Source organism: Serinus canaria, chromosome 19 (genome assembly GCF_022539315.1).
Source record: "Serinus canaria isolate serCan28SL12 chromosome 19, serCan2020, whole genome shotgun sequence".
NCBI classification, from domain to species: domain Eukaryota; kingdom Metazoa; phylum Chordata; class Aves; order Passeriformes; family Fringillidae; genus Serinus; species Serinus canaria.
Genome location: NC_066332.1, coordinates 847,816 through 860,660, shown reverse-complemented (window position 1 = coordinate 860,660; position 12,845 = coordinate 847,816). Strand labels below are relative to the sequence as shown.

General features: G+C 50.5%; 1 protein-coding gene across 11 annotated transcripts in view; it reads right to left on the bottom strand.

Moving 5' to 3' along the window:
• The window catches only part of MSI2 (musashi RNA binding protein 2), a 201,133-nt gene extending 196,061 nt beyond the window's left edge, over positions 1-5,072 (bottom strand). For all 11 annotated transcript variants that reach the window (XM_050981603.1, XM_050981604.1, XM_050981606.1 and 8 more), the window contains exons 1-4: positions 4,973-5,072; positions 4,761-4,801; positions 4,552-4,633; positions 4,097-4,181 (exon numbers count right to left, since the gene is read on the bottom strand). In XM_050981603.1, the coding sequence (XP_050837560.1) occupies positions 4,097-4,181; positions 4,552-4,633; positions 4,761-4,801; positions 4,973-5,034 (270 nt within the window). In that variant the 5' untranslated portion in view covers positions 5,035-5,072. The remainder of the gene's footprint in view (positions 1-4,096; positions 4,182-4,551; positions 4,634-4,760; positions 4,802-4,972) is intronic.
• Positions 5,073-12,845: the final 7,773 nt, after the last annotated feature.

Sequence of the window (12,845 nt, the reverse complement as noted above, 5' to 3'; positions counted from 1 at the left end):
TTTAAATCACTGAATTATTAATCCCTCATTTCTCAGGCTTGCAATTCAGCACACCGGGTCATCCAGAGCTACTCTGGAAATGATAGGTCACAGTCTGGCTTTGTCTGGGGAGTTTGGCAGGGTTGGGGAGATGGGAAGAGAGGAAGAAAACATCTCTTCTGCACTTCTCCTCCATCATCTTCTGGGCAGCAATCCCCGGGGGTGCTCAGGGAGCTCTGGATCAGTCTCTGGGTGCTGCCTCTACCACCAAAACTGTGTGTTGAGGAGTATCCACATGCCCTAGAGATTGCACAGAAAGAGGGCCAGCATTCCTGACCAACATCTTCACTTGGTGGCTTTGAGACCTGCCCCTTCCTGCACTTGGGGTTGGGGTTGCTTCTTTTTTTCTGCTTTGTTTTGCTAACTGACAAGCAACACCATACAAAAAAGGAAAGCCAAAAGCAAAGTCAAATTATTCACATTTCAATTATTAAAAGTGAAACACTTGAAGGACCAGAGTCTCCTCCATAGTAATACCCCCAACTGATCTGATTTACTCACTCTCCAAGAAAATATGTGAGCAATGGAAAACTCCAAAGGGGCATTTCTGGGATGGGGCAGGAAGGAAGGAGAGTAAGTTACAAACGAGTTTCATGTGTGTGAAATATACACACGCTGAACTCAAAAGTAAACAACTTCCTAAACAAGATTTTCCATTAACGAGTTACGTGAACTATCCATGTATGAAGCACGTCACCACAGACAAAAAAAAAAGGGGGGGAAAAAAACCCCTGCCCTGTTTTAAGATGCAGCGTTGGCTCCCCTTGCACTGCATGAATTAGCACATCCCCTCTGCATTACAAAATGCTAATTCTGCAACCTCACACAACTTCCTCGGGGGTCATCTCTAAAAAGGGACTCCTCTCTGCCATTCAAAAATTACATGAAACCAAAAAGGCACCACAGCAGACACAAAGAAATGGCAGCCAGTGGTGTTTGGAGGGAGCAGGGAGGCAGAAGGCTGGATGTAAACAAAAACATCAGACCTTTCAACAGCAGCTCCCCTAAATGGCAATAAAACGTCTGCGTGCTGCTGGCTTCACTGCTGGCTCTCAGCAGCACCTGCACGCAGACATCTTCTACAAAAAGGTCTGGAAGAGGATGTTCTGAAGTACTGGATCCTACCTGAACTGTGCAACCTGCAACTGCTTTCAGTGCTGTCCTTGCCTGTGCAACCAACTGATGCCACTAACGCTGACAGCGTTAAGCGTATTAAGGAGGACGGGCTTTTTTAGAGTTTGGGACTGGCTTTTGTTGTGTTTCTCCCCCCACAAGCAAACCCTGATGAAAAAGAGGAGATGTTTCCATTTGGCATTGCTATTCCTGTGGTGATAAATATTCCTGTCACTGCTAAATAACCACGGGTCTCTCCTAAAAAGCAGTTTTACTCAATTAATTTGTCAAAATGGGAAATACTGCAGACATTTGATGTGCAACTGATAAACTGATTTGCCTCTATCAGATACAAATATTGTATCTTTTTTAGGACACACCTGAGAAATGAGCGATTACATGCCATTTTATTGTTCAAAAAGCATAAAAAGTAAAATTATTTATCTAGAGAGCTAACCTTTTCATAGAGATTAACATTATCTACAGATATATTCAGCACTGACTAGGCATTTGTCTACTGGGGAAATACAACAGGTACGGATTTTCCACAGCGATACCCAAAGGTGGAAAAATATGCACTTTTCTATGTTTGCTCCAAAACTACAGGTTTTCCCACCAAAGAACACCAGGCCCACCAGAGGGACATGACTGCAAAGTCCTGCTGGTAAAAAGCTGGGAGAGCCATTAAACTCCAAAGCAACACATTCATTTTTGAAGGTCAGTTCAAAGAGCATGGAGTCCCTTGCACCACAGCGACAGATTTTCTAAAAGAACTGAATTTTCCTTCCCACAACCTTTTGCATAAACACCACCAGCCTTTGAAAACAAACACTAGCGATGAACGTGGCAAATCCATACCTTTTGCATAACCCTGTCAACTATTTAAACAACAACCAAAAAGGAAAAAAAAAAAAAAAAGGCAAAAACAAAAAACCAAAAGTTCTACCAAAAATAAAAAATTAGTTAGTTAGGTACAATTCTACTTACTGTATCTACAAGTCCTCTAGGAAATGACTATAATACTATTTCTGATATGAATGGCCATTACCTAAACAAAGCTTTTAACGTAACTGTAAACAAGAGCGACGTTTCCATGCCAATACCCAACCGATCTGCCTCCTGTGCTGAACGTTGAAACAGAGTCAAATGCCTTGTTATACTGCACAACAGTTACTACAATACTCTACAAACACACGCCTGAAAGGACCTGCCTGCCTCTGTGCTTCACTTTTAGGCTGCCTTACTGATTCTAAGGTCAGTTTTGTATCTGGATTGATTCAATCATTATCACACAACCAAAACCGAGGCAGATTTGCCCCGGTGAAGCTCTTCACCCCTCCCCCAAGAGAAGAGCAAATTAATACATTGCAGGGACTAGACTGTGATACAAGAAAAAAGCTGGGGGAGGACCTAATTATAGTCAGAAATATGACAGGGTGTCCTCCCATGATTTTTTTTTTAAACTCTCGCTCAAGATACTGTTTGCCTTTGTTCTTCTTATCTAAATTTATCTTTAAAAACACATAGAGAATATAGCTGTACATGAAAAGTCTGGTGAGTTTAATTTCAGGAGCACGGTTGAATCAGTTATCTTACCATATCTGATTAAACCTAAAATCAAATTATTAAGGCATGTGAAAGCATGGGCTTCGTGTGCAGGCAAGCCCAGCAGAATCTGTAGGTCGAATTAAAACACTAGATTCCACCTGCTTCTACAAGAGCTTTAGGCTTTTTGTTACCATATAAATTACATTTTTAAAAATACATATCCTCACGTTTGCTCCCTGCTCCTCCCTTTCTTCACTGAACTATAATCGCGCACACACAGGCACCCCTGAGATGTTGCAGCACCGAGACAGGATTGCTCCTAACACCACGCTCAGGTTAAAACAAACCCCTTAAGCCCAGAACACAGCCTGCAAACCCCAGCGACAGTAAGGAGCACGCTCGAGCTGCCCAGCACAATGTCTCTGCAGACAGCTCCCTTCCCAAAACACAGCCCCCTCCAGAGCCAGCAGCTCCAGATGACCTCTACCAGTGTCCTTCCCCCCTCCCCTCCCAGCTCTGCCGAGGCTCAAAACTACAACGAAGTAGGAGGCACAAAACTTCATCTTTTTGCTTGGCCCTGGTCACAGGGAGAAAACAGGGCCCAGAGCTGCACTTGCCCGATACCTTTTGTTTGACCCAACACTGAAAGCACCATATTGGGATAGGGGGCAAACTCAGGTGTGGAATTTTTGTTTAAGAAAACCCCAAAAATGTAATGTTTATTAAAAAAAAAATCAGCTGCGTCTCACAAGCATTTTTTTCCTTATGTTATGCACTGGAGACTGAGCGCAGCAAAAAGCTCTGGAGAAACAACAACACATTAGGACTTGTGCTTCTCTATCACATCCACTCTCCAGCTCTTGCAGAGCTTCCCTTAAATTACCGCGTGCATTTCGCCGGGGCCCTGCCATCACAGGTGAGGGGACCTCTCAAAAAAATGACTTTGGGAAATGACACGAGCAGCAGCTTTCTCGGTTTGACAGTCACTCCCACCTTGAAACGCGCTCAACAATACATAAATAATCAATCAAAAGAATCACAAAGTTCCCTGCAGAAAGCATGCCGCAGCCCAACACCAAAAAAAGTTGGATTTTACTCCACAGCTTTTTCAATGTCACCGCTCAATAAAATATAAGGCCGGGGGAGGAGCCAGCGGTCGGTATGGGTAAATTCCGATTTAAAAAAAAAAAAAAAAAAAAAAAAAAAAAGTTACCGCTTTTGGTAAGTTAAAAGGCAGAGTCTATAAAAAAATATAAAGGAAAAGCCGAGCCAGGCAAGGTCCCGGTTCAATGACAGCCTGGCACCGCCCGCGGCACCGGCCCGAGCGGGGCTCGGAGCGGCCGGGTCGCGTCCCCGGCGTGCGGGAAGGGCGGCGGGCAGCCCCCGCAGCACCTACCGTCTTGGAGTCCAGCTCGTGGTGCGGCTGGGCCAGGACTTTGTCTACACTCGCCGGATCCGCGAACGTAACGAACCCGAAGCCTCTGCGAGAGACAAAGAGCGAGGGGATGGCGGGGGGGGGTGGGGGGGGGGTGGTGATGAGAATTAGAGCCAAAGGGAGAAGTCATAAAAATAAACCGCCGGGTCCCCCTCCTTCCTCCGCCCTCCCCCGAAGCCTCCGGGAGCAGGGGGCGGCCGGCTCCGACCCCCGGCCCCTCTCCGGCTCCACCGGCCGCTTTGTTTCCTGCTCCGGGCTGGAGGGATGCGGGCGGGGAGAGCCCTCCCGCAGCGCCCCAGGCGTGCGGGGGGATGCGGGGGTGGGATTCTGGGCCGGCACTGGGGGCTGCGGGTCCACCCGCCCCGACCGCAACTCGCGAAGTTTGTCAGCCCGAGCGGGGTGGGCGGCGGTTTTACCTGGAGCGCTTGGTGGTGGGGTCCCGCATGACCATACACTCCCTAATTTCTCCGAATTTGCTAAAATAGTCTCTAAGGCTGTCTGCGGAGAAAGAGCAGAGACGGAGAGGAGGGTCAGGGATGGGGGGGCGCGGGCAGGGCCCGGCCGGCGGGACGCGGCCCACGCGGGGCGGGACACGCGTGGGGAAGGGGCGGCGGGCGGGGGTTACCTGGTGAGGTTTGCCAGCTGAGGCCGCCGATGAACATCTTGCTGGAGGGAGAGAGCAGAGCGGAGTTGAGCGCCGGTGCGGGATCGGCCATTTTGACGGGGCAGCTCCCGGCGGGGCGGAGGGGCGCGGAGCGGAGCGGCGCGGAGCGGGGCGGGCCCGCCTGACCGCCCCTCGCCGCCGCGCTCCGCGCCCCCGCCGCCCCGCCGACTTACCCGGGGTCGTGCTGCGCCTCTCCGGGGCTCCCCGAGGTAGCCTGGCTCCCGTCCGCCTCCATGGCCGCGCCGAGCGAGAGCCCCTTAGAGAACCCCCCCCGCCCGCCCAACCCGCCCCCCCCGGCCCGGCTCCGGCTCGGTTCGCTCCGCTTGCTTTGCCCCTTTTTCCCTTCCCCCCTCCTCCTCCTCCTCCTCCTCCTCCTCCTCCTCCCTCCGCTACCGGAGGATCTCACTGGAGAGGCGCTGGGGCAGCAGCCAGATCCGTCACACGTGGGATCGGCTTAGCTCAGCGCCGCGCCGGCGCTCCCTCCCCCCGCCGCCATCCTCCCCTCCCTCCATCCCGCCCCTCCCCCGCGGGGGCGGAGCCTCCGCCGGCGCGTGGCCCTCTGTGACGTCACAGTGACGTCACCGCGCCCTCCCGGCGCGGCTTCCACTCCCCCCCCGCGCGCCTCCGTCCCTCACGCGTGTCCGCGACACCCGGGACTGTCCTCATGGGACTGTCCGCATGGGACTGTCCCCCGGGACTGTCCTCATGGGATTGTACCCCGGGACTGTCCCCCTGGGCTCTCCGTATATGATTGTCCTCATCGGACTGTTCCCCCGGGACTGTTCCCCCGGGCCCCTCACACACTGCCCGGGCCCCCCGACCCTCACGAGGGGTGGCCTTTGGCTGAAACTGGCTGTTCCTGCTGGCCCCCCCTGCCCCGCTGCCCACCTCGCACAGCCCAGCCGGACGTCAGGGGAGAATTCCGGGGGCTGGGAAGTGGCTGCTGGGTGTCCAGGAGTGGAAGATTAAATTTTAGCGACTCGGGAAGAATTTGGGCGTTACTGAGAGGTGTCATCCCCTCACCACGCCTGGACATCGCACCCACGCTGCCCTTGGCACCGCCCGGACCCTGCGGACACTCCGGGTTTAAATTGCAGCTTTCTGGGGTGGCTCAGATAAAGAGGCTGGGATCCGGGGCTCCTGCAGCTCCTGCCCCCCGCCCCGAGCCTTCATGTCCCTGTGGCACCGTGTCCTGGGGCTCCTCCATATCCCAGTGCCCTTGCAGGCCTCCAGCATCCCCGGTGTCCCCATGTCCTGGCATCCCCTCATCCCAAGGCTCCAGCAGCCCCACTCGGCCCCACAGGCAGTGCCCAGCCAGCCTTTCCGCTCAGCTCCCTCATTTCCCACTCCGTGTTTGACCAGTGCTTTGCGGGATGGGGCTGCCAGGTATTGGTGTCATTATCTACGGCAATCAGGTTTGCCTAAATTAAGGAGCATGGGCCGCCCGCCCAGCAGGACTGAGCCACGTTGCCCTACATTTTCAGAGACATCTGTGGATTTTGAGTTCCTCCACCTGTCCAGCACCGAGTGCCTCCCAACCAAAGACCACCCAGATCAGCAGCCAAGCCTGCAAGAGCTGTTTTGGGTTGCCAACTATTTCCAGCTCAGGGATTATAATATTTTTACTGGGGCTGGGGGCAGTATGTGGATGTACTTTCCAGCAGGGACTAATGAACAAGGTGGGAATGAGTGGTCAGGCCCGCTGGAAAAACACCCCTCTTCATGCTGTGATGCTGACCACTGTAAAATTGGATATAATTCCCTTTATTTGCTTTGTTTTGCCATGAAGTGCTGAACTCTGGCTCAGCAGTGGGACAGGCTCTGCTCCTCCAGAGCAGGCAGGGAAAAGGGGCTGACCTGGCCCTGCCCCAGCAGGATGAGCAGCACCAATGTGCAAAGGAAATGGATGGGGGGGATTTAAGAACAGTCTTTTTCTCCCCCTTTGAGCTTCCTTTAGATCTTAGCTATTTCTTGTAATAATCACCGGGAAATTACTAGTCAGGAAAGCGGTTCCTGGGGTTATATTACCCCTTTAATCTCTCTGGCAGCGGTGCAGAATTTTAAAGGGGTTCCAGAATGAACAAGCACAAGACAGATTGTGCTGATGGACAGAAGGAACTACAGTGCAACTGCTTATGGCTCAGAAAGAAATTTTGATTGCTATATATTAAAAGGAAACCTCCACTGCTATCCCTTCCATCAGCAAATGTTACAGGTCAAATGGCTTTGGGAAGACTTTATCAGTACATTCTCTTCCTACCTCCCTCAGAGCTGAGGCTGGGTTCAGGGGAGTGACCAGTTTCAATCTGTTCAGTTGGTTTTGCTCTTTCTGAGCACTCTGCTGCCACAGCAGAAGCCAAACCCACGACACCAGAGATGCTCTGGGGACACGCTGGGCACCTGAAGCCTGGGGTGATAAACCAGGAGCTGCTGTCCTGCTCATTTGGCAGCAGTCGACAGCACCCAGCCCCAAGGGAGCTGTTCCAGACCCAATCCCAGATTTTCCTCCAGCCCACTGTGAGTTTGCAGGCTTGCCCTCTGCTCTTCTCCTCTCCAACCTCTAATGTTCATGCTAAAAATCCAAAGTCCCAGCGGGATTTGGGAAGTAGCTAATGAACTGCAAAGCTGACATCTGTAACTGCCGGCCAGGGATAACATTCTCCCTAGCTACACAATTAAAAGTTGAAGCATTTAGTCCAATAACAAGGAAAGTTACTGCTATTGATTCAAACCAGCCTGATCCTCCATGGTGGCTCTGCAGGACACAGGAATTTGGGGCAATCACATCTGTCCACATACTCACATAGCCCCTACTCTCATTAGCAGGTTTTAGCCTCACCAATTTCCTTTCAATTTTTACAACTCCCATTTCATATCAGAGACTGAGACGCAGAGTTTAAGATCAGCATTTATAAGGCCAAAGTGACATGAGACCCCAAATCGCCTTGGGGATACATGGGCCCTGAGAGCCTGATTTCTGAAACAAAGATCTTGGGCTCCTAAACCAGCTGAGCATGGATTGGGAATGCTGTTCCAGGTACAGAAGGTGGCAGGTCCCAGTTTCCCAGGCTGCAGCCGTGTTCCTTGGACATCCCATCTTTGCCGTGCACTGATGCCGAGGGGCTGCATCCACCTCACGCTGCCTGGAGAATGAGTTCATCTATCTGGGGCTGTAGAAATCTGCATTTATGTGTTGTATGCTCTATAAATTCAGTGTCATAATAAAAAGGATCTAAATCTTTACTGAATAATTCATTTTCATGCGTAGGGAAGGAATAATGACCTATATTACATTCCATCTATCATTTAGCAGGTTGTGGAGATTGATCGGCCGGTGGGTTTCGAGGTCCCCAGCGAGGAGCAGGGCCCTGCCTGCTGCCCAGCTTCACCTGACAAACATTATTTAGACAGAATTCCAGGGGGTGATATGCTGGGGAGCTGCCAGGAAGTCAAAGATCATTTGAAATGCAGAATATGTCATGGCTAACAATTGGTCTTCTTGGTGCATCTCTGCCTCGGGCATTACCCCAGTAATGCCTGCAGCACCCACAGAGCCACACCAGGAGAGGGGCTGTGCCAGCCCTGCCTTGGAGGAGACACAGCACAGGGGATGGAAGAGATGTCTTTGGGGTCTGTGGTGTCAGACTGGTCAGGGCTGTCTAGGTACCATCCACATCTCCAAAGAGCTGGGCAAAGACTTCCTCTGTGTCCCTGCTGTTCACAACAGAGGACAGGCTTTTAAGTGCACAGCACTCAGCAGCTTTGGTTGTGATATTTGTAGACAAAATTTCATCAGAGTGCAGACTTAGGGCGTTGGATATTTTTGATTTAATTTTAGGCAGCCCATCCATTAACGTCACACTAAACGTGTGTTTCCTCGTGGTGAGCTCTACACCTCTTCCCACGTTCCCTGTCCCTCTGTTTCCACCTGCTCCATCAGCTGGAAGGAAACCACCAAACCCAACGAACACTGCCCAGCCCTGAGGCTCTCAGCAGCCCTGGGCCAGGCAGGAAAACAAACAAAAACCACTGAGTCTGGCTGCGCAGGAGGGAGTGACTTAAAAACACAGCAGCCAGTCCCTAAACAGGAATAGGTTATCCCAGAACCAGTAATTTTAGGGAAGCAGTACTGGTTCACACCTGGTGCAAATGTGGCTCTATATTTTGGGTAGATGCCGGAGTTTCTCCCTGTCAGGTTCCAGATCTGCATCAAATTATTTCAGCATTTGCTAATAAAGACATTACACTGACCTTATTAAAAACATCGTGATTTTAATCTTAACTGAGAAAACAGCATTTTTTTCAACTGTTTCAAAAGAAGAATAAAACCCAAATATTATCAGGCCCATCTTTCATATGATAAGGGAGGAGGGGGAAGCTTTGCAAGGAAAGATTTCAAAGCCTGCTTTGTTTTCGTCAGCTTTGAAATCAACAGACAGCCCTGAGAATTCTGTTTTTCAGAACCACAGTGTTTAATTCTATTTACTACTTCCAGGCAATTCTATATATACACACAGCGAAAAACCCAAGCAGCTCACTTTAAACAAATCCTCCTGCTTTTTTCAGATGTGTCATTCCTCCTGCGGGTAGGATTGCAGGATACAGATCAATTAAGTTACAGCCAAAAACAAAGCAGGGAGGAGAGGAAGGGGAAGAGGAGGGTTTGTGCTGTCCCTGGGCAGCTCTCCCTGATGGATCTGGGCAGGGGGGTCACTGTCCTGTGGGCACCTCGGCTTCGCCTGAAGGAGGGGGTTGGTGGGGAATTTTCCAAAGACTTCCCCAGCTCTGTTGTCTGATAGAGCAGCTGGAAATCCAGCCTCTCACTCCTGTGCTTGGACAGATCCAAGCACCCCAAGTTACCCCTTGTGTTGTCTCTCACCCCGGGGTGGACAGAGTTATGCCAGAAATCCCATTTCCCTCCCTCTTCTGAAACCAGGCTGTCTACCTTATTTCTCTCCCTGATTAATTTTTACCAAAGCCCTTTAAGAGCCTCTGATAAACTGCTCCCAAAGTCCAAACTAATATTATTAACTATGAATCTTCTCCTATAAATAATTCCCAGAAGTAGATCAATGCTACCACTGAGTCAATGGATTCACTGGAATCATTTCTTCCTGTTACTCTTGGATTTTTTTCTCCCTGTCGCCACTAATCAATTATGATGATAAAACTACCCTGGAACACCCCCAAAATAAAGATAAACAGTGTGTATTATCAGAGGCTGGGGCTGTGTACGGTGTTGAAGATGCGTTACCTTCTCTGAGCCACATTTGTTTTCCTCTACAGACAGTTAAGGGGAAAAAAAAGGAGGCCCAGTAAATGAATGGTCTGGTGTAACACAGCATTAATTCCCTGACCTTCCGCATTGAGTGGCTAAGAATCTCAATCTCAATTATTCCTTTCGTGACGGAATCTAAAATAGACACAGCAAGTCCTCACATTCTTGCTCAAAAGCAGGAGAGGTGGAATGAGACGAGTCAGCCCGATCACACTGAAACCACATCCATTATCAGTTCCATGTCATTCAAAAAAATCGACTGCAGGAGAAAGCAAGAGCATCCAAGGAGAATTATTGCAAAACATGTGCTGGCAGGATCTGGATAAATACAGACAATCATTTATATATGCACATGCATTTAAAATTCACAAGTGTGGAGCTGAATCAGGGGTAGGAAAAACAAGTCACTCCCCAGAGGATACCATCGCTCTAAATTAACAAGAGGCAGATCAGAATTGATGAAAACACCCTGAGAGGTTGATAAGCAAAGCTCCCACTCTGTAGATTGTGGGGATCCCTCACATGTTGAAGTTTGGGCTTTCCTGCACCTCTGGCACAATGGAAATGGCAAACCCATCATTTCCTGTCTGACTTTTAGAGTTAACTACTTTGTTTGCTCCTTTCCAGTTAATCAAACCATTCTTATTGCTGATACAGCAAATTCCACGACCATTAAGTTCACATCAAAGGACACACATAGCAAGAAAGTTTCCATGGGGCTTTAGACTATCTTGGCAGAGATCTTCAATGGGCACAAAATCCTCACAGTAACACTACCACGAATATTGGCTTAAGATCACCCCTTCATCCATGGATCTTTGAAGGTATTTTCCTGCAGCTGGAAAACAAGGACAGAACAGACCCACTCGTGGGATGCTGTCAGTGTCAGGAGCTGTTGGCCAGCCATGCCTGGCTGTGTGCAGGCAGGAGCCTCACTCCCTGCCCACAGGGCTGTCACCCTGGGCTTACCTTTAACGCAATTCCCTGGCTTTCCATGTCATTCACTGATTTTCCAGCAGCAGATGTGGCTCGAGCTCCTCGGTTTCCCTTTCCGGCCAGGGCCTGGCACAGCGCGTGGCAAGGCTGCAGGGAGCCCGGGAGACAAGGAGTCACTCACAGCCTCTGGCCACATCCTAAATTCCAGCATTGTACGTCAGGAAGAAATGTGCCTGGGAAATGTAGCTGTAACTACATTAAAGCACCATAATTCAATTCTAACCACATCATTACGGAGGTGCAGATCAGATAAGTACGGAGAGCGAGGGAGCCGGGCTGTGCCGGCTGCGGGAGCCGCGTCCCGCCGCTCGGGGCTGGGAGAGCATCGCGCTCCCTCCTCCGGGGATGTCCCACACGTTTAAACCGCAAACCCACCTCTCCAGGCGGCGTCCGGCACTCCCTCCCCCTGCTCCGACCCAGGGTCACCCCTGCAGCCCAAAGGCAGACCCTGCATCCCTCCCCTGGGAGGCTGTTTTGGTCCACACGGGCCCTTACCCCAATCCGACACCATCCTTCCCGCACCCGAGAGGCTTCGCCCGGGCGGTGCTGGTGAGCAGGGGGAGCACTGCAGCCCCTGGCTGAGCTGCTGCCCTGACATCCCCCCAGTCCCCGCACTGCCCAGGGATCTCTGGCCTCCCCATGAGAGGGATGGGGGTGAGGAGGGGCTGCTGGGGCCATGGCAGCCTCCCCTGGAGTCACCCATCCGCTGCCATCCAACGTAGCAATGCTCAGGGCATCAGGGCCTTGGCCACAGTTACACCCAACCACTACATCTGGCCATGGACTGGAAACCATTCTTTGAGTTACTACCTCCTACCAGGGAAAGTGCTTTTCCCATATTTAAGAGATTCCTCAGCTTTAAGCACCTTCTCCCACTAGATTTAAAGCACTGATATACTGACTGTCAAGGTCCTGGATCCCTGGTCTGACTTTTGGGCAGCCATGAGATTAACTCTTCTGTTCCAAATCATTTTAAGGAGAGGTTAATGCTGAACTTGTGCTTCTGCCTTTGCTGAATCAGGGCTTTGCCAACTTCCTCCTTTATTTATTTGGCTTTCTGTGATTGCTGAGCCGGGATGGCAAGGATCCTACCTTGAACCTCCCCTGGGACCCCTTGTGATGAAAAGCAAAGCCTGCAAACACTGTGGAGTCTCTGCTGCATTAGGAGAGGAGTTTCATGAAGATTCATGTCTTTCATATTGTTCTATGAAATTAAAGAGCAGAGGAAAATGACTTTCGAGGAAGTGAAGATGTACTGAAGCAATTTAGTTGTAAACATAATTAAGCAACTGGCCCTGACATACCCGTCCTTTCTTGGCCAAAATTCAGCTGGAATTTCCATTGATGTCAAGATCAAGCTATGCAAATAATTAGAACAAGCTTTGTCAGGAGAGTAAGATCCAAAAGAGATGTTGGATGACAAGGTCTGTAACAATGCTCCCCTCCTTCCTTCTGAGCTGGATCCAGATCTTTAGGTCCTTCATTTCCCTTCCAGGCTCATGCACCTGCCTAAGGCTGACACTGAGAACTGTATGAAAACCTGTGTGAGGCCCTGCTGACAGCCCAGCAGAAGAGGCTTCCAGGCTCCAGGCACTGAAGGAAGAAATGCTGGGAACCCACATGGAGCTCGGCGTTGTAATGAAGTCACTCTGCCACTTCAGACTTACCCAAATTACGTTGATGGGTTAATTTTGCACTGAAGGCTCTCAGCTGGGTCAGGCATCATCTCCCTCCCCTCTGTCTCGATGCCAGATTGGGCACCACATGTTGTC